General features: G+C 45.6%; 1 protein-coding gene across 1 annotated transcript; it reads left to right on the top strand.

Annotated features, from left to right (window-relative positions):
* Positions 1–8,281: 8,281 nt before the first annotated feature.
* LOC116967601 (protein FAM187B-like) lies at positions 8,282–9,526 on the top strand. The gene has a single exon (XM_033014218.1). It carries the CDS (start codon positions 8,282–8,284, stop codon positions 9,524–9,526), a length of 1,245 nt encoding a protein of 414 aa, XP_032870109.1.
* Positions 9,527–22,273: the final 12,747 nt, after the last annotated feature.

The following is a 22,273-nucleotide window of genomic DNA, read 5'->3' as shown; positions in this document are numbered from 1 at the left end:
CTGCCACAGAATGTAGTTGAGGCCAGTTCATTGGCTATATTTAAGAGGGAGTTAGATGTGGCCCTTGTGGCTAAAGGGATCAGGGGGTATGGAGAGAAGGCAGGTACAGGATACTGAGTTGGATGATCAGCCATGGTCATATTGAATGGCGGTGCAGGCTCGAAGGGCCGAATGGCCTCTACTCCTGTACCTATTTTCTATGTTTCTATGTAATTCTGAACTCGCTTTTTATTCATCCATTGTCAAAATGAAATTGCTATTCGTTTTTTGGTTTTAATTTGTAGAATACTCGGGAGAGATGGTGCCTCAGTGCCAGAGACCGGGTTTCGATCCTGACCTCGGGTGCTGTCTGTGTGGAGTTTGCACATTCTCCCAATAACTGCATGGATTTCCTCCAGGTGCTCTGGTTTCCTCCCATATCCCAAAGACGTGCAAGTTTTGTAGGTTAATTGGCCTCTATAAGATTGCTGCCTAATGTGTCAGGACTGAGATAACATAGATCTAGTGGGAACGAATGATTGAAAGTCAACGTTGACTTTGTGGGCCAAAAGGCCTACTTCTATGCTGAATGTCTAAACTAAACTACATTTTTGAAATATAGGCCATGATACCTGAACAATAGGTACCAGTCTGTCTCTGCCATGCTAAACTGCAATCATCATTTCCCCATTACACAAGTCAGGACTGAACCATCAGGCAAATGTACCTCTCAATCCATGTGGTGCTGAAATAAATAATTGAACATGTCCTGGAAGAGGAACCAGTTAACTTGCCAATAAGTAGGCACTTACATAAATTACAGGTTGTCAAACAAGTAATATATTAATTGCAATTAATGCCAGATTTAACAAAATTGTTGCAGTTCTCACCGCGTGATTAAACAATAATAGAATACCAATACTTTTGATGGTTTGATGATGTGGGAAGCTTTAAGGGCCTGTCCCACTAGGCGATTTTTTCGGCGACTGCCGGCGTCATATCAGTGTCGCCAAAAGATTTTGAACATTTCAAAATCCAGAGGCGACAAATAAAATGTTGAAAACTTGAAAAAAACATCGCGCGTCATATGTCATCGTGCCGCATCGCCACCGCATCACGCCGCAAATTGTTCGCTGATCTGATACGTCAGTCAATGATGCCGGCAGTTGCCGAAAACAATCGCCAAGTGGGACAGGCTCCTTACTGACATGCATGGACTTTGCCCAAGCATTCAACCCAGCTGCAGACCAGTTAGAGGGCATAGCTTTAAGGCGAGAGGGCAAAGGTTTAAAGGAGATCTGTAGAGCAAGTGTTTTTTTTACGGAGAGAGCGGTGGGTGGTTTGTATGCACTGCCTTTATCCTATCCAAAAGTCTCTTAAATGCCATGATCGTATCTGCATCCATGCCACCTCTGGTTGGGGTGGTGGTTGAAGTAGATGTGACAGTGGCATTTCATAGGTTTTTGGATAGGAACATGGATATCCTAGAGATTGGAGGGACATGGGACACGTGCTGGCAGAGGAGGTTAGTTTATTTTGGCATCACATTTGAACATAGGACAGAAAGCAGTACAACACCAGAACAGGCCCTTCAGACTAGAATGTATGTGCCCAAAATGATGCCAAGACCAATTCTTATCTGCCTGTACATAATTCATATTCCTCTTTTTCCTACATATCCATATGCCTAACCAAACGTCTCTTAAATGCCACTATTATATCTACCTCAGCCACCACCCTCGGCAGCACGTTCCAGGTACTTACGACCTTCTGCTTAAATAAAAATTGCCCCGCACATCTCCTTTAAACGTTATCTCTCTCACCTTAAAGCTATGCCCTTTAGTTTTGATTTTTCCATCCTAGGAAAAAGGTCCTCACTGTCTACCCTATCTATGCCACATATAATTGTATATACTTCTAGCAGGTCTCCCCTCAACCTCTGGAGTTCCAGAGAAAATGATCCAAGTTGGTCTAATCTTTCCCTTTAGCTAATACCTTCTAATCCAGGCATCATTCTGGTAAACTTCTTTGCAAAATCTCCTCATCCTTTGTGTAATGAGGCAACCAGAAATGTCCTCAATAATCCAAATATGGCCTAACCAAAGTCCTATAATCCTGCATCATACTTCCTGACTCTTGTACTCAATGCTCCAACCCATGAAAGCAGGCATACCATGTGCCTTTTTTACCACTCTATATACTTGTGTTGGCACTTTCAAGGAGTTATGGACTTGGACCCCAAGATCCCTCTCTACCTCCCTTTGTGGAATTAATTGCGGCAGATGGCTGTGGAATTTTGTCATTTTGTATTTTAAAGTCACAGATTGACAGATTCTTCATTAGTACAGGTATCAGGGGTTATGGAGAGAAGGCAGGAGAATGGGTTTGAGAGAGAAAGATAGATCAGCCATGATTGAATGGTGGAGTAGACTTGATGGACCGAATGGCCTAATTCTACTCCTAGAATTTATGAACCAATGTACATGAAAGCTGTTTAGGGTCATGCTATTAACTCCATATTTTCCCCTTACTTCTGATCTCCTGAATTCCAACACCTGACACTTGCTTAGATTAAACTCTATCTGCCATTTCTCCACCCATTTCTGCCGCTGACCCATATCCTGTTGTATACTTTGACAACCTTCCCCTTAGTCCACAACCCCAGCATTCTTGGTGTTGTCGGCAAGCTTACTAAGCAACTTATCTACGTTTACATCCAAGTCATCAATATCTATCGCAAACAACAGAGGTCCCAGCACAGATCCCTGCCAAACTACACTGGTCACAGACCTGTTCTGAATATTGTCCTTCCACCACGACTCTCTGTCATCTGTCAGTAAGCCAGTCCTGCATCTATACAACCAAGGCATGGTTAATACGAAGATAGACACAAAATGTTGGAGTAACTCAGCGGGACAGGCAGCATCTCTGGAGCGAAGGAATGGGTGATGTTTCAGTGCGAGACCGTTTTTCAGACTGACCCGAAACGTCACCTATTCCTTCTCTCCAGAGAAGCTGCCTGACCCACTAAGTTACTCAAGCATTTTGTGTCTATCTTCGGTTTAAACCAGCAACTGCAGTTCCTTCCTACACAAGTCATAGTTAATTCTGTGAAACCAAATCTTCTGGACGTGAGGCTCACTGGCTTATAATTGCACGGATATTCTGGGCCGAGGGGCCTAATCCTGTGCTGCACTGTTCTACAAATAGAAGATAGACACAATATACTAGAGTAACTCAGCAGGACAGGCAGCATCTCTGGAGAATAAATTACATTTTGGCTCGAGACCCTTCTTCAGACTGAGAGCCGGGGAGAGTGAAACTAGAGGTATGAAAAGGTGCAAAGAACATATGAATGAAAGGTTTGAAAAGAACAAATCAAAGCCGGCACTGAAGATCAGGGAAAGGTGGAGCCCACAATGGTTCATTGTTGTCTGTGGAAAGGTTGATAATGAGGGGATACAAACAGTGAAACCAAGCGAGATGACAGTGAAACTAGTAGGACGACTCGGGTGGAAGAGAGATGGAGAGAGAGGAAATGTGAGGGTTACTTGAAATTAGAGAAATCAAATGAATACTGCTGAGTTGTAAGTTGCCCCAGTGAAATATGAGGTGCTGTTCCTCCAATTTGTTATTACGTGTCATAAGGTCATAAGTGATAGGAACATAATTAGGCCATTCGGCCCATCAAGTCTGCTCTGCCATTCAATCATCGCTGATCATGGCTGAGGTAGTGAAAAGCTTTTGTAGCGTGCTACCCAGTCGGTAGAAAGACAGTATGTGAGTACAGTCGAGCCATTTGCAGTATATAAATGTGTTTAAGAAGGAACTGCAGATGCTGGAAAATCGAAGGTACACAAAAATGCTGGAGAAACTCAGCGGGTGCAGCAGCATCTATGGAGCGAAGGAGATAGGCAACGTTTCGGGCATGTTTGTGTACCTGCAGTACATAGATGCATGATAAGGGAATGACGTTTAGTGCAAGGTGAAGCCAGCAAAGTCCGATCAAGGATAGTCCGAGTGGATTTAAAAAAATAAATGATTTTTATTCTCAGATGCTATTATCACAGTTTAAATTTGTAGGGAGGGTGTGGATGATCAGAGCAGGAGGCAGATGCTGACAGGGTCTACCTGCTACCATGGTCACCACTTTTCTCCATTTCATTTCCCTTTTGCTTATTCCCTGCCAATGAAAGCCGGACTCACTGGGCAGCCATTGTCACTGATGCCGAAGATCTGAAATAAAGACAGAAAATGTTGCAGATACCAGCAGGTGAGGCAGCATCTGTGGAAAAGAAACAAAAGCTAATGCTGTGGTTTGCAGATCAAAAGAACACAAAGTGCTGGAGTAACTCAGTGGTCAGGCTGAATCTCTGGATAGGTGACTTTTCGGGTCGGGACCCTTCTTCAGACTGATTGTGGGGATGTGCGGGGGGTGGGGTGAGGGGAAGAAAGCTGGGTGAGAGGAGATGCAGAACACACTGGCAGATAGTAGGTAGACACAGGCAAGAGGGGTATATTACCTGCAATGCTTAGTCCTGCCTCTCCTCGCTTCCAGCTTTCGTTCACCACACCCACCCTCCAAAATCAGACTGAATTGGGTCCCAACACAAAACGTCACCTATCCATGTTCTCCCGAGATGCTGCCTGCCCTGCTGAGTTACTCTAGCACTTTGTGCCATTTTGTGTAAACCTGCATCTGCATTTCCTTGTTTCTACTCTATAGTTTGGATCCTCTGTCCCTTTTTCAGTCTGAACCATTGCTCGTTTCTCTGCTCGTGAATGCTGTCTGATCTGCTCTACGTTTCCCATTGTGTCAGATATGTACTGAGTGCATCGTGAGAAGTGTAAGGCTAATTGAGAGTTGGAGATGACAAGGAGACAGGCTGCTCCTTCAGCTGTTAATGACACATTCAACACTCACGGAACAGTGCAGGAGGATAGGTTTTATGCTGGGACTTCGGGAACCTGTGGGGCAAATGTCCTTGAGTCATTCAGCACTGAACCACAGATGGATCTTTCAGAAGAGTGCAATTAACATGCAATATAAATATAACACGTTAATTTGTATGCTTCAATAACACTTGTTAGCATTGATTAATTGAGAGTCCAATTATAAACGTTGCCTCTTACGGCTGAAGCTTCAGATCAGGTACCAAGCACTGCTATGTAATTGTGGGCTGGAAAACATAGCATTAGTGTTATGCACTGGTATGCTTGAGGAATCGGGTCACCTTGGGTTACACACGTACATTTCAGTCGCCCTTATATGAACAAAATTTAAAATATATAATTTAATTCTATATGAAGCTGACATCAGCTACCGTGATCTTTATTCTCCTTTTTCTATTGCATTAATGGTCCAATAATGCATTTTTCATAAGAATTTTTAACCCAGAATCTTTACATCATAAGCATGATTGTTTTATATATAATTCCGCCAAATGTTTAAAATTGGCCTGTATTGTCCATTTGCATTGTTTCATAAACACGAATGTTGACTCCATTACATGATATTTCAGTTGTGAACAAAACAGAGTCATGTCGTTATACATTGTGGAAACTGGCCCTTCAGCCCAACATGCCCACACCGACCAACGTGTCCCACCTACACTAGTCCCACCTGCCTGCGTTTGGCCCATATCCCTCTAAACCTGTCCTCTCCATGTACCTGTCCACATATTTCTTAAACGTTGGAATAGTACCGGCCCCAACTACCTCCTCCAGCAGCTCGTTCCATACACTCACCACTCTATGTATGAAAAAGTTATTCCTCAGATGTCTATTAAATCTTTCTCCCCTCACCTTAAACCTATGTCCTCTGGTTCTCGATTCTCCTACTCTGGGCCAGAAACTATATCCGTCTACACGATCAATTCCTCACATGATTTTGTACAGCTTATCCTCCTCCACTCTAAGGAATAGAGTTGCAGCCAACTCAACCTTCCCCTATAGCTCAGGCACATGCGTCCTGGCAACATCCTCATAAAAAGACATGCTTTACATTCTTGACGTAGACTTTGCTATTTGACTAAAATTGTGAATCAACATTGATATAAAATGCTGTTTCCATTTAAAAAAATGCTGGGGAAATGATGCTTGTGGTCTTCAGAAAGCATGTGGCAGGAATCTGCCGTTATAACTCTGCTGCTTTGCACTGTGCCAAGTTCACAATGACTTCAGATCACAGCCAGTTTTGCCAAATCAATGCATTTCTTTTTCCAAGCAAAACCTTATTCCAATACTCTCAGTTGTCATGTTGTGGTAAAATAATGAGTGCATTATCACTTTCCAGGTTTAGTATGTGTTAGCTGCATTCGGTGATCAGCCAACTGTAGCAGGTTGCATTAAAATCCAGGTCAATACTTGAAGCGTTGGAAACACTGATTCATATACTGCTATTCCTCAGCCTTTCAGTCTCATTAGTGTGGATCAACGCTGCAGTCAGATCAATACAAGACAGGTGTCAACTTAACTCCCTTTTTTACACACAACTTACTATGCTGCAATCTACTTTTTTTTAGAAGACATTTGTGGTTAAGGTATAATGGGAACAGTTCCATTTGTTTGGTCACAATATTAGCTGAGGTCCAATTGCTCATGTTAATGAGGTGGGAGTGAAGTTATAGGCAAGAAGTCTAGAGATGGGGATATTTTCTGTAGCCCTTGCTGACTGTCATAGATGGGTCACTGTGTGAATAGTGTAAGATCCACAGGAGATCCTTCTTCCCTGTGGCTATCAAACTGTACAACTCCTCCCCCTTCTGTAGTGGGGTAGACTGACTCCCCTCTCCATCCCCCACATCCCCAATCTTCACACATCCCCAATCCTTTCCACTTGTCACTATTATTTCATGTTTCATGTATATTGTGTTTTATGACTGTTGGCAGATCAATTTGGGATATATAAAGTTCTATCATATCATTATCATATTGTATTGTATGATGGTACTTGCATGTAGATTTTGACAGTGTACAGGTGGATTTTTATATTACATAGAATGTTTTAAAATGTACTTCTTTGACTGTATAAGTTTCTCGACCAGTCTATTCCCACCTCAGATGCTGCCTGACCCATTGAGTTCCTCCAGTACTTGGTGTGTTGCTCATTCCTCCTTATAGTGTTGAATTCTATTCAATGACACTGATGGTATCGATGAGTTAACCAGCCAGGGGTTATTGAACTGACCTTGTGTGGTTTCACAAGCAGGAGAGCATCTGTTCCTTCACAATTCTGTATTTCTATGTAATCCAGGGATTTACTGCATCGTGTCATACAGCGTGGAAACAGGCCATTCTGCCCAACTTGCCCACGCCGACCAACATGCCTCTAAACTAGTCCCACATGCCTGCTTTTGGCCCTCTAAACTTACCTATCCATGTACCTGTCTAAATGCCTCATTGAGATAGTGCCTGCCTCAACTACCTCCTCTGGCACTTTGTTCCATACACCCACCACCCTTTGTGTAAAAAAGTCATCCCTCAGGTCCTCCTCACCTTAACCCTATGTCTACTGATTCTCGATTCCCTTACACTGGGCAAAAGACTACCTTTACCCGATCTATTCCTCTCATGATTTGGGACACCTCTGTAAGATCACCCCTCATAATCCTACTCTCCAGGGAATAAAGTCCTAGCTCTCTCAACCTCCCCCTAGAGCTCAGTCCCACGAGTCCTGTGTACTGTTGAAACCTCTGTAGATACTGTCCACAGGAAAATTAGATGAACATGCAGAAAAATGAAATAAACAACAGTACAAAATATAAACATCTCAATTCTGGGCCTCTGCTAATCATCAGACAAAAGTAGCTCAGGACATGAGAACAAAGAGTCAATGAAGAAATAAGGCAGCACAGTGGTGCAGCAGGTAGAGCTGCTGCCTCACAGAGCTAGAGATTTGGGTTCGACCTTAACGTCGGTTGCTGTCTGTGTGGAGTTTGCACGCTCTCCCTGTGACTACAGGGGTTTCCTCTAGTTGCTCCAGACATATCCCACATCCCAAAGAAGGCGTGGGTTTGTAGGTTAATTGGCCTCTGTAAAAGAAATTGCCCTTAATGTGTAGGGAGAGGATGAGAAAGTGGGATAACTAGTGTGACGGTGATTGATGGTCGATGTTGATTGGGCCGGTCACAGGGCCTGTTTCCATGCTCTATCTCTAAACTAAACTCATGGGAATTGATGAGGTCACTTGATGAGGTCACGGGGGTCACAAGGGGCCCATTGATGAGGTCAGTGGATAGTTGATGTGACAGTTACAGTCCCTGCTCCAGCCCACAGTCACCTGGACGAACCATCAGTGAAGATGTGGAATGAAAATGTATTGCTTTTCATTCTGGGCATGCTGTTTCTAATAGGCGGCTTGCCCAACTTCCTAAACCAGGACGACTGGGCTAACTGCTCGGGCAAAGCCCCCTGCTCCCTGGCCTTCCTATCGAACAATCCGCTCAGCCTGCATTGCCCGAGTGCCACAGAAGTACCAGAATGCTCCGTGTACTGGCAGTACCAGGACCTCAGCCAGCCTCAAGCCCAACCCAGCACCTTCATCAGATCCGGGCACTTAACGGTGTACCAAGGGCCGATGGGCGATCTGGGAAGCCGAGCCAATCTACATCGAGGCTCCTTGATCATGGACACGGCGAAGACCACAGACACGGGCCTGTACCTGTGTAAGTCGGCTAATTCCACCCTAGCCGCCTACCAGGTGGATGTGCAGGACTCGTCTCTGGTTTACGTATCCCACCAAGGGCTGGGGAAGAGCATCCTGTCAAACCAGAGCCTGAGGGTCAACTTGGGCTCTTCCCAGCACATGGTCAAGCTCTACACCCGCTGGGGACCATGGCAGGACTGTAACCGGTGTAACGTAATAGGGGAGCAGAAGGTGATGGGCTTCTGCTACGCCAAACTTAGCGACATCGACAAGGACGAGGACGAGGATGAGGCACTGGAGGTGAATGGCATCACCTTGCCCTGCGGCCTAATGGAGCTACTCATTGGGCAGTCCTTGCCCCGGCGCGGCGCTGAGCTCCACTACCAATGGTGCCGCCAGCCGTGCAAGAAGGAGGAACAATCATTGGAGATCGCAGCCAATCTTCTGTTGCTGGAGATTGGCGAATGGTGGCGGTGGTGGTGTGGTCGGGAGCCTGTGTTCGACTGGATGGAGCCACGTACAACTCTTCTGCAGTCGATGTACCACGGCATCCGTGACAATGCCCGGATGACATGCCCGGGGGCGTCGGTGTACACGTCCGTTCTATGGCAGCGCGACTCCACCTTTATCACCCAAGGTGGCAGCAGTGACGGGAGACACTGGCTGGTCGACGCCATGGGCGGCATGTATGAAATCAAAAGTGTGATGCCCTCCGACCGCGGCATCTACCGCTGCTGGGTGCATGGGCGTAGGGTTGCCTCCTTCCACCTCGTGACGCCCGAGAAGCCAGTGGTACACCGCCCCGTCAACCGGCGACTGCTGAAAGGCGTAACAATCATCGTCGGCACGATCGCCATGGTCTTTGTAATCAGTGCCATGGTTGAAATACTACACGCCTAGATCTTCAACTTCAACTGCCTCCTCAAGACCACATAAAGACCACCAGACATAAGGGCAGAATTAGGCCCATTTTCGCCATTCTATCGCGGCTGATTCAAATTCTTCTGCCCTCTAATCTTTTACCATTAATAATTACATATCCATATCCCAAGGACTTGGCCTCTCATACCCCAGGCCATGGATGACACAACTGGGCTGCAGCAGCAGGGGCAAATGTGCAACTGGGCTGTGTTGGCTCCAGTGGAGCTGCAGTGTGAATAACATTGGTGCACGTGGGCTGCTTTAGGGAAAACAATCTGCTGCACGATAGAGTGCCGACTGCATTGCTGCTGTGCCAGTGACCATGCTGCATTGGAGCACAATGGGAGCAATGCCACCACCTCCAGCGAGACTGGGACATGCATTGGAAGAATGGCACCCTAGGGAACTGAAAGAACTGCAGTGGCTGGTAAGATCGAAGGTAGACACAAAATGCAGCATCTTTGGAGAGGGGTCGAGAACTTTCTGATGTCAGGGGAGCGGATATGTCATAAGGTCATAAGTACTTGAAGCAGAATTAGGCCATTCGGCCCATCAAGTCTACTCCACCATTCAATCATGGCTGATCTATCTCTCCCTCCTAACCCCATTCTTCTGCCTTCTCCCCATAACCCCTGATACCCACACTAATCAAGGATCGATCTATCTCTGCCTTAAAAATATCCACTGACTTGGTATCCACAACCCTCTGTGGCAAAGAATTCCACAGATTCACCACCCTCTGGCTAAAGAAATTTCTCCTCATCTCCTTCCTAAAAGAACGTCCTTTAATTCTGAGGCTGTGGGTAGGACAAAGAAGAGAGTGGAACTAGTGGTAGAACTGAGAAGGTGTGTGGGGTGAGGGGTGAAATGAAGAGAGAGAGAGAGCAAGGGCTATCTGAAGTTAGAGAAGTCAATGTTCATACTGCTGGAGTGTAAACTACCCAAGTGAAATACGGTGCATTCAGAAAATATTCAGACCCCTTCACTTTTTCCACATTTTGTTACGTTACAGCCCTAGTCATTTTTTTTTTTACATCCATCTACACAGGTATTTAGAAATTTTTGCAAAGTAATTAAAAAGAAATAACTGAAATTTTACATTTACATAAGTATTCAGACCTGTCAGATTGAATGGAGAGCGTCGATGCACAGCTATTTTCAGGTCCCTCCAGAGATGTCCGATCAGGTTCAAGTACGGGTTCTGGCTGGGCCACTCAAGGACATTCACAGACTTGTCATGGCCACTCCTACGTTGTCTTGGCTATGTGCTGTTGGAAGGTGAACCTCCGCTCCAGTCTGAGGTCCAGAATGCTCTGGAGCAGGGTTTCATCAAGGATCTCGCTGTACTTTGCTCTGTTCCACTTTCCCTGGATCCTGATTAGTCTCCTGCCGCTGAAAAACATCCCCACAGCATGATGCTGCCACCACCATGCTTCACTGTGGATATGGTATTGGCCAGGTGATGAGCGGTGCCTGGTTTCCTCCAGACGTGATGCTTGGCATTCAGGCCAAAGTGTTCAATCTTGGTTTCATCAGACCAGAGAATCTTGTTTCTCATGCCTTTGGCAAACTCCAAGCGGGATGTCATGTGCCTTTTACTGAGGAGTTGCTTCCGTCTGGCCACTCTACCATAAAGGCCTGATTATGCTGCAGATATAGTTGTCCTTCTGGAAGGTTCTATCATTGCCACAGAGGAACTCTGGTGCTCTGTCAGAGCTCCATCAGGTTCTTGGTCACCTCCCAGACCAAGGCCCTTCTCCCCCGATTGCTCGGTTTGTCCGGGCGGCCAGCTCTATGAGGAGTCCTGGTGATTCCAAAGTTCTTACATTTAAGAATGACGGAGGCCACTGTGCTCTTCAGGACCTGCAATCCTGCAGAAATTGTTTTATACCCTTCCCCAGATCTGTGTCTCGACACAATCCTGTCTCGGAGATCTACAGACAATTTCTTTGTCTTCGTGGCTTGGTTTTTGCTCTGACATGCACTGTCAACTGTGGGACCTTATACAGACAGATGTGTGCCTTTCCAAACCATGTCCAATCAATTTAATTTACCACTGGTGGACTCCAATCAAGTTGTAGAAACATCTCAAGGATAATCAAGAGAAACAGGATGATCCCAAGCAATTTTGAGTGTCATAGCAAAGGGTAAATGTAAATACATATAAATTTGATATTAGTGATGCTTATGTAAATGTGATATTTCAGTTATTTATTTTTAATTACTTTGCAAAAATTTCTAACCAGCTTTTTCTGAATGCACTTTATGAGGTGCTGTTCCTCAAATTAGTGCTGGGCCTCTCTCTGACAATGGAAAAGGCCCAGGACAGAAAGGTCAGATTCGGAATGGGAGGAGGAGTTGAAGTGCTGGGCTACCGTGAGATCAGCTTGGTTGAGACGGACTGAGCCGAGATGTTCAGCGAATGATTGCCAAGTCTGTGCTTGGTCTCGCCAATGTAGAGAAGTTGACACCTAGAACAGCGGATGCAGTAGATGAGGTTGGAGGTGGTGCAAGTGAACCTCTGCGTCACCTGGAAAGACTGTTTGGGTCATTTGGATGGAGTCGAGGGGGAAAGGTAAAGGGACAGGTCTTGCATCTCCTGCAGTTGCAGAGGAAAGTGCCTATGCCCCTGTCCCACTTAGGAAACCTGAATGGAAACCCCTAGAGACTTTGCGCCCCACCCAAGGTTTCCGTGCAGTTACCGGAGGTCCCCGGAGGTTTTTGTCAGTCTCCCTAATGGTTGAAAGTGGTTTCCGCTTCTTCTATGTTCCGGCGATTATTTCAAAAAATTCAAAATCGGCCGCAACTAAAAATAGGTTGCCGTTTTAAAAATCAGTAATTTTTTAGTCGAAGTGGGTTGCGATGCTAGTTGAAGGTGGTTCCCGGAGGTTGCAGGTAGCTTTCCACTACCTGCAACCTGTTACCGATTTTTTAAACGGCAACCTATTTTTAATCGCGGCCGGTTTTGAATTTTTTGAAATAATTGGCGGAACATAGAAGAACCAGAAAAGCACTTTCGACCATTAGGGAGACTGACAAAAACCTCCGGGAACCGCACGGAAACCTTGGGTGGGGCGCAAAGTCTCCAGAGATTTCCATTCAGGTTTCCTAAGTGGAAAGCAGAAAGGGGTGAAGATGGGAAGATACGGCCAGCAGTGGGATCCCTTTGGAGGTGGCAAAAATGTTGGAGGATGTTAGGTTGTGGGCGGAGGAGCTTTTTCGTTCAAGTTCGTGACCCAACTCACGGATCTACCTGAATTTTTAACATATTGTGTATAAATATTATATAAATCATACCTGAAACTCGTCAAGACCAAAACATGCAGATTTTTTTAAAATATGAGGAAAACCTTAATTTTTTCCATGTAGTAATTGTCCAATCAATGCACATTTGACTTTGAGTTCGGACGCAAATTGACCAATCCCGCACTTTGTTTTATGGACACTAGGCAGCGAGGACCCTGGGATCATGGCTGCCTCCTAATTACATCAAAACAATAACAAGGTTTCCAAGGAATATAGGTATTGCTAACCTTGCTGATAATTTTGTTTTTCAATTGATTTGTCTATAAAGTTACTATGTGGGACCCGTTGGATCCCAGCTTCACACGGCAAGGCTGGTCCCCCAACGCAATATTCCACCTCTCCACCAATTCCAATATTGCTGGCCAGTGGGGGGGGGGGGGGGGGGGGGGGGGGGGGGGGGGGGCGGGGGCTTGCTGGAGCGCTAGAATGGTGTTGCGGGCCAAGGGACTGGTTTCCAGAGGGCTAGTAGGGACATTGTGGGCCAAATGGATTCTTGGGCTGCCAGCTGTCACTTCGACCACACACACACACACACACACAGACACACTCTCGCACACAAAAACACACACTCGCACACAAAAACACACACACACAAAAACACTCACACAGACAGACACACACACACACACACGCGCGCGCACACACACGCGCACACATACAGACACACACACACAGACAGACACACACAGACAGACAGGCGCGCACACACACGCGCGCACACACGCGCACACACACAGACACACACACACGCGCACACACACAGACACACACACACAGACAGACAGGCACGCACGCGCGCACACAAACACACACACACAGTATAAGAATATATGGTTTAAAGGGACTGCAGCATGGAATTAGGCTCCCCATGGTGTAATATGGGCATTGGACACTAGATGACACTTAATTTTTTGATTTCATTTTCGAATTAATTTAATTAAATAATGTGCCACTTTTGGCACTGACGAGTTATGACTTTTTTCTCAATTATATTTTATCTAAATCTGTGCAAAATTTAATGTATTTCCGAGACATGGGTCACGAAAGTTAAATTCTAGACACAGTTTCGATGCTCGGCCCACCGCAACTATATGCTGTGTGCGACGGCTGATGGGGTGGAAGGTGAGTATAAGGGGGACTCGGGACGTTAAGAGAGGGGGGAGGGGGAACCACCTCCAAAGGGATCCCACTACTGGCCATATTTTCCCATCTCCACTGCTTTCTGTTTTCCACAGCGACCATTTCCTCCGTAATTACCTGCTCAACTTGTCCTTTCCCACCCGAAACACCCTCTCCCCAGGCACTTTCCCCTGCAATCGCAGGAGATGCAACACCTGGCCCTTTACCTTCCCCCCTCGAATCCATTCAAGGACCCAAACAGCCTTTCCAGGTGACGCAGACATTCACTTGCACCTCCTCCAACCTCATCACTGCATCCGCTGTTCCAGGTGCCAACTTCTCTACATTGGCGCTACCTAGCGCAGGTTCGGTGATCATTCGCTGAGCACCTTGGCTCAGTCCGTCTTAGCCAACCTGATCTCCCGGTGGCCCAGCACCAACTCCCTCCCCCCCCATTCCTAATCTGTCCTTTCTCTCCTGGGCCTCCTCCATTGTGAGAGTGAGGCCCAGTGCAAATTGGAGGATCAGCACCTCATATTTCACTTGGGTAGTTTACACCCCAGCGGTATGAACATTGACTTCTCTAACTTCTGGTAGCCCTTGCTCTCTTGCTTCATTCCCCCCTTCACATCTCCCTCACTGGTCCCACTGTCTCCGCCTACATTCTTTCTTTGTCCTACCCCCTCCCCTGACTAAAGAAGGGTATCGACCTGAAATGTCACCAATTCCTTCTCTCCATAGATGCTGCCTCGCCCGCTGACTTTCTCTAGCATTTTGTGTCTACTGGCCACTCTCATTTCTCCCCTCCTGCCTGCCTCCATTAACATTCCTTCCTCTGGCTTCACCATTTCCAATTAAAATCCTCTTCAGTCACACACTAGCGTTTAGCAGCTACAGGCCCGTACGAAGGATGGGAACAGGCGGGGTCAGCAGAGAGCTGTGGAGAGACTGGCTGCCGACAAGACCAAGCCCTTGAAGAGGCAGACGGCGAGGTGGTGCAAAGTGGAGCCCAATGGTTTGGGGCAGCTCTGCCACCGAGGAAGGCAGCAACCATGAGCAGCAGTCCAGTGTTCACGAGAAACTACACCAGCAGCACTCCAGGGTTTCAACCCCATGAGTAGCACTCCAGCAGTCCAGCAGTCCAGCACGCCAGCAGTCCAGCACGCCAGCAGTGCAGCACTCCAGCACTCCAGCAGTGCAGCACTCCAGCACGCCAGCAGTCCAGCACTCCAGCAGTCCAGCAGTCCAGCACGCCAGCAGTCCAGCACTCCAGCACGCCAGCAGTGCAGCACTCCAGCAGTGCAGCAGTCTAGCAGTCCAAGAAAAAACAGCAGCAGCCCACGGTACACAATAACTAACTGCAAAGTACACCAGCAGCACCCAGCACTCCAGCACAGCCCCTGTATATATTTTAACCATATTTACCCATTGTTATTTACAATTAATATATATTTACATATATTTACCTATTATTGTTCTACTAAATATATTCAATTTTACTTTGAAAAGTTTGTTTCCTTGCAATATTTCTTTAATATTGATTTGGTCATTGCGAATAATGTATCTTCGACGAATCTTAAGGTTCATTATTTCCTTCATGCAACTCTCCCGAATATATATTCATGTACTGTAGAATCAGTTCATTTTTCTCGGGTTGGTAATGAGCATTGAGTGGTAGTAAATATAATTCCACCATCACCATTATATGTCTATATCTCTTGTTTCCTTTTCCCCTGACTAGTCTGACCCAAAACGGCACCCATTCCTTCTCTCCAGAGATGCTGGCTATCCTGCTGAGTTACTCAAGCTTTTTGTGTCTACCCTTACATCAAATGTGCTCATTCTTCTTGCCTAGATAGTGACTATTTTATTTCTGAAGCACCGAGGGTTTTAATTTGTTCGATGGATGGGGAGAGCATAATTGTGGACTGAAATTTCACCCATTCTCTCTCTCCAAAGATGCTGACTGTCCCGCTGAGTTAGCCTAGCATTTTGTGACTATCTTTAGTGTAAACCAGCATTTGCAATTCCTTCCTGATACATATGGAGGTTTTGGGCTGGGTTTGGCCACGTTCGAATCATTTGGTGGATTCTGGGTGCAGGAGGTTTGGAACTGTCCGGGCTGCATTCCAATGGATCCATGAGTGAACCATGCTTAGGCTGAATGACACAAGAGGGCAACCAGCAAAAGGAAATGCCTAACAAATCATAGGGAGGCCAGTGGTGGCCAAACTAAACTAGGGTGTGGATTACCGAGGAGTATTATTATTTGTTTTTTTCAGGGTGGCACAGTGGCGCAGCAGTAGAGATGCTGCCTGACAGCACCAGAGACTCAGGATCAATCCTGACTACAGGTGCTGTCTGCACGGAGTTTGTGCGTTCTCCCTGTGACCACGTGGGATTTCTCCGGGTACTCCGTTTCCTCCCACATTCCAAAGATGTACAGGTTTGTAGGGTTAATTGGCTTCTGTAAATTGCCCCTAATCTGTAAGATAGAAATAGTGTATGGGGAACGCTAGTTACTTGCTACACCTTCACAGCCTCATTCATGTAAAAGCACAAATAAATATACAATAATCCAAAACACTATCAATTAATTGTAATATATTTATAGTTGGGTGGCATGGTGGTGCAGCAGTTGTGTTGCTGCCTTATTGTGCCAGAGACCTGGGTTTGATAAATTGTCCCCAGTATGTAGGATAGTGCTAGTGTATGGGATCGCTGGTCGGCGAGGACTTGGTGGGCCGCAGGACCTGCGTCCGCACTGTGTCTCTAAACTAAACTAAATTAAATCCAGTCAATACTGAATGAACTCCAGAAAAACATTGGGTTGAATCTCATACTTATTACATTTGCTTACTACACAGAAGATGGTTATTCGGTAAAATGAGTCTACACATACAAGACACATCAATGTGCCATTCTTCCTCATTTCATGAAACCCATTCTCTCTCACATGTTCATCCATGCTACGTTGATTCTCCTGCCACCCACAAGCACCGGGGGCAATGTACAGGAAGTAGCCAATTGACTTACCAGCATATTTCCACTGTAGGTTTTCACTGTACCTGTGACAATAAACAAAACTGAACTAAACATTGGGGATGTGGGAACAAACTGGAGCACATGGGAAAACCAATGTGGTCATAGAATGTGCAGGAAGGAACTGCAGATGCTGGTTTATACCGAAGATAAGACACTAAATGCTAGAGTAACTCAGCGGGTCAGGCAGCATCTCTAGAGAAAAAGGAATAGGTGACCTTGCGGGTCATAACCCTTCATTGAGACTGAAACTCGAGATGGAGGGACGGTAGGGAATAAACTAGAGGTGAGAAAAGTCCAAAACAAATCAGGGCTGGAAACAAATGACCTCAAGAGCCCATAATGGTCCATTGTTGAGGGCGATGTAACAACAAGAGGGATACAAGGATGTCAACGGCGGAACTGGTAGGATAACTAACATGGGGATGTGGCGAGAGAGGGGAGAGGATGGAATGCAGGAATACCTGAAGTTACAAAAATCAACATTCATACGGCTGGGTTTGTAAGCTGCCCAAGCGAAATATGTGCTGTTCCAGGAATTTGTGTATATCTCAGCAGTCATGCGCAAACTCCACATGGACATGTCCCCAACAACCCTCACCAACCTCTACGATGCGCCGTAAAAAGCATTCAATCAGGATGCATCACAGCATGGTTATGGGAACAGCTCCATCCAAGATGGCAAGAAATTGCAAAGTTGTGGATGTAGCCAAGAGCATCCACAAACCTGTTCAGACCTTGTGTGAACTGAACTGGTTTAATATCAGTGCATCTCACCATTAACTCAGGGAGATTTTATAGACTACTTATTTCCTTTGCAACAGCTAATGTATCTCATACCACCTGATTCGGTAATTTATGCCAGACAATTCCTGTAATTGATTTCACCATGAGCCTGCCATTAGAACAATTCTGCAGGTAAACAGAAGCAGAGGAAAGCATCCTGAGTAATCATAATTTGTGGAGGTGACTGCATTTTTTGGCCTTCTTAATACATGTCCACTTCAGCTTGTTAAATGCCTACTAAGTACCTGGAGTCTGATGCAATGGAAAATGTCCTTGAAAGGTCCCCCCAGCTCTTGCGTATTGAAATAGAAGCAACATCAAAGTGTGATTAAAATAACTGCATCCAAAATAGGATGACATCTTCTGCCACTAAATATTTTATTCGCAATATATTTATAAGAATAACAATTTATACTAAAATGAATCATTGCATCTGAATGAAGGTTAAAATCCAAGATGTTAGGAAGTTTTTGCGATGATGGATAATCACATGAAATTAAAATGCTCAGTGTTAAGATTTGAGGTAAATATTCATCTCCAACGTTTGGTTACATTTAGTTTGGTTTAGTTGAGTTTGGTTTGGTTATACAGCAGATACACAGACCCTTTGGTCCACCATGTTCACGCCGACCATCGATCACCTGTTCACACCAGTTCTATCTTATCCCACTTTCGCGTCAACTATAGACAATAGGCAATAGGTGCAGCAGTACGCCATTCGGCCCTTCGAGCCAGCACCTCCATTCAATGTGATCATGGTTGATCATCCCAAATCAGTACCTCATTCCTACCTTCTCCCCATATCCCCTGACTCCGCTATTTCTAAAAGCCCTATCTAGCTCTCCCTTAAAAGCATCCAGAGAACCTTCACAATGGCGGGCAGTGATTATTGGGTACCGCAAGGCTCAGTGCTGGGACCCCAGCTATTTACAATATATATTAATGATCTGGATGAGGGAATTGAAGGCAATATCTCCATGTTTGCGGATGACACGAAGCTGGGGGGCAGTGATAGCTGTGAGGAGGATGCTAGGAGACTGCAAAATGACTTGGATAGGCTGGGTGAGTGGGCAAATGTTTGGCAGATGCAGTATAATGTGGATAAATGTGAGGTTATCCATTTTGGTGGCAAAAACAGGAAAGCAGACTATTTTCTAAATGGTGGCCGATTAAGAAAAGGGGAGATGCAGCGAGACCTAGGTGTCATGGTATACCAGTCATTGAAAGTAGGCATACAGGTGCAGCAGGCAGTGAAGAAAACGAATGGTATGTTAGCTTTCATAGCAAAAGGATTTGAGTATAGGAGCAGGGAGGTTCTACTGCAGTTGTACAGGGTCTTGGTGAGACCACACCTGGAGTATTGCGTACAGTTTTGGTCTCCAAATCTGATGAAGGACATTATTGCCATAGAGGGAGTACAGAGAAGGTTCACCAGACTGATTCCTGGGATGTCAGGACTGCCTTATGAAGAAAGACTTGATAGACTTGGTTTATACTCTCTAGAATTTAGTAGATTGAGAGGGGATCCTATAGAAACTTACAAAATTCTTAAGGGGTTGGACAGGCTAGATGCAGGAAGATTGTTCCCGATGTTGGGGAAGTCCAGGACAAGGGGTCACAGCTTAAGGATAAGGGGGAAATCCTTTAAAACCGAGATGAGAAAAACTTTTTTCACACAGAGAGTGGTGAATCTCTGGAACTCTCTGCCACAGAGGGTAGTTGAGGCCAGTTCATTGGCTATATTTAAGAGGGAGTTAGATGTGGCCAAGGGGATCAGAGGGTATGGAGAGAAGGCAGGTACGGGATACTGAGTTGGATGATCAGCCATGATCATATTGAATGGTGGTGCAGGCTCGAAGGGCCGAATGGCCTACTCCTGCACCTAATTTCTATGTTTCTAACCTCCCTCTGAGGCAGAGAATTCCACAGACTCACCACTCTCTGGGAGAAAAACTGTTTCCTCGTCTTCGTTCTAAATGGCTTACTCCTTATTCTTAAACTGTGACCCCTGGTTCTGGACTCCCTCAACATCGGGAACATGTTTCCTGCCTCTAGCGTGTCCAAGCCGTTAACAATCTTATATATTTCAATGAGATATCCTTTCATCCTTCGAATCTCTAGTGTACAAGCCCAGCTGCTCCATTTTCTCAGCATATAACAGTCCCGCCATCCCGGGAATTAACCTTGTAAACCTACGCTGCACTCCCTCAATAGCAAGAATGTCCTTCCTCAAATTAAGGGACCAAAACTGCACACAATACTCCAGGTGTGGTCTCACGAGGGCTCTGTACAACTGCAGAAGGACCTCTTTGCTCCAATTTTCGATTCCTCTTGTTATAAAGGCCATCATGCCATTTGCTTTGTTCACTGCCTGCTGTACCTGCATGGTTACTTTCATAGACTGATGTACAAGCAGCCCCAGATCCTGTTGTACTTCACCTTTTCCCAACTTGACGCCATTTAGATAGTAATCTGCCTTCCTGTTTTTGCTACCAAAGTGGATAACCTCACATTTATCCGCATTTATCCTCATATTGATATGAATCTTTCCACAATTTACAGGGTGGCACAGTGGCCTGGCTGGTAGAGCTGCAGTTGTGCAGCATCAAAGACCCACGTTCGATCTGGACCTTGGTTCTGTGTGGAATTCTCCCTGTAACCGTGTGTGTGGTTTCCTCCCACATCCCAAAGACGTGTGGGTTTGTAGGTTAATTGGCCTAGTGTGTAGGATGTTGTTGGGAAATTGGGATAACATAGGAATATTGAGAAGGGGTGATGGAAGGTTGGGGGGAGGGGGGGTAGGGAACAGAGGGGCGAAGGGCATGTTTCCATGCTGTATCTCTAAATAAACTAAATTGACAATTGAAGGGAGCATAGAAGACGTGAAAAATAAATACAAACATCCAGCAGGTCAAGCAGCATCATGGAAAGAGAAACAGGATTAATGTATCAGATCAAAGACCCTTCATCAGAAAAAAATTACAAATGAACAAATGTAAAGTCAGCTTAAACATGACACAGATAGAAAATACATTAACTATTGGAAGTGGTAGTAAATGCTTGAAATACTCAGCAGGTCAGACGCACCTCTGTTCATAGATGGTGCCTGACCCATTGAGTAGTTCCTGATGTAAATTTATCCATTGCCATTTCTCATGTCTGGACCATACACGTGTTACCTTCTTAACATGGGTCCCTGCAAGGGGGTTGTGAACTGCCTGTAAACATTGCAGTTGCTGACAGGTTTCCAGAGTTCATGAAAAAATGGGCTGGAGTTTCTAGCCCCAAGAATACTTTTTTAGAAACATAGAAAATAGGGTGCAGGAGTAGGCCATTCGTCCCTTTAAGCCAGCACCGCCATTCCGTATGATCATGGCTGATCATCGAAAATTAGTATCCAGTTCCTGTTTTCATCCCATATCCCCTGATTCCGTTAGCCCCAAGAGCTCTATCTAACTCTCTCTTGAAAACATCCAGTAAATTGGCCTTCACTGCCTTCTGTGGCAGAGAATTCCACTGATTCACAGCTCTCTGGTTGTAAAACATTTTCCTCATCTTGGTCCTAAATGGCCTACCCCTTATACACTGCGACTCTGGTTCTGGACTTCCCCAACATTTTCCTGCATCTAGCCTGTCCAAACCCTTAAGAATTGTATATTTTTGTTATAAGACCCCCAGAATCTTGCTCCAAAGCTTTTCACAGTACCTCAGTAACATAACAATAATAACCCCAACCTAACCCACCTAACCTAGAGAAGCAGATTTCCCACTCCTCACATAACTCCCCATTCCTTCCCCCTCTAAACAAAGTATCTGTGTTACCCCATCTTTTCATCCACTCCCTACGCAAGAAGCAACTTGGAGGCCAATTAACCAACAAATCCACATGTTGTTGGGATGTGGGAGGAAACCGGAGCACCTGAAGGAAGCCCATGTGGTCACAGGGGGAGCATGCAAACACCCCAGAGACACCCTCTCGATCTGTTGATGAAGTCTGTGCTCCCTTGCTCCAGGAGTGGCTGAACCCTAAGCCCACTAATCATCAATCACTTTCCGCTTCATACCTTAATCAATGGGATATCTGCATGGTCCATAAAACTGTCCCAGACAAGACCTGGTCTCCTCCCGCTCTCAATGCCAAGATATAACTTCTCCATTATCATGTCCGGATCAGAGCAGCTCCCAGAAATCACCATGTTATGATCCAGATTCCCGCACTGCACAATTGTGCACTGTATCCAATGTTCATGGCCTGAGGTTATCACTGTTCCATTACTGCCAGTAGACTTGCATTGTCATGGGCTAAAGGTGCAGAGGCCAAACCATAAAATTACTCCTCTGTGACAAATTATTTATTTTCAGGACAAGCCATTCTGAAGTTTAACCACTGCAACTCATCACCACCTGCAGAAGATAAACATGTTTGGCTTGTTCAAGATTAGTGGCAAATGCAAGAAGAATTGAGTTAGTTCC

The sequence above is a fragment of the Amblyraja radiata genome, chromosome 40 (genome assembly GCF_010909765.2).
Source record: "Amblyraja radiata isolate CabotCenter1 chromosome 40, sAmbRad1.1.pri, whole genome shotgun sequence".
Lineage (NCBI taxonomy): Eukaryota > Metazoa > Chordata > Chondrichthyes > Rajiformes > Rajidae > Amblyraja > Amblyraja radiata.
This window is presented reverse-complemented; position numbering and strand designations above follow the sequence as displayed.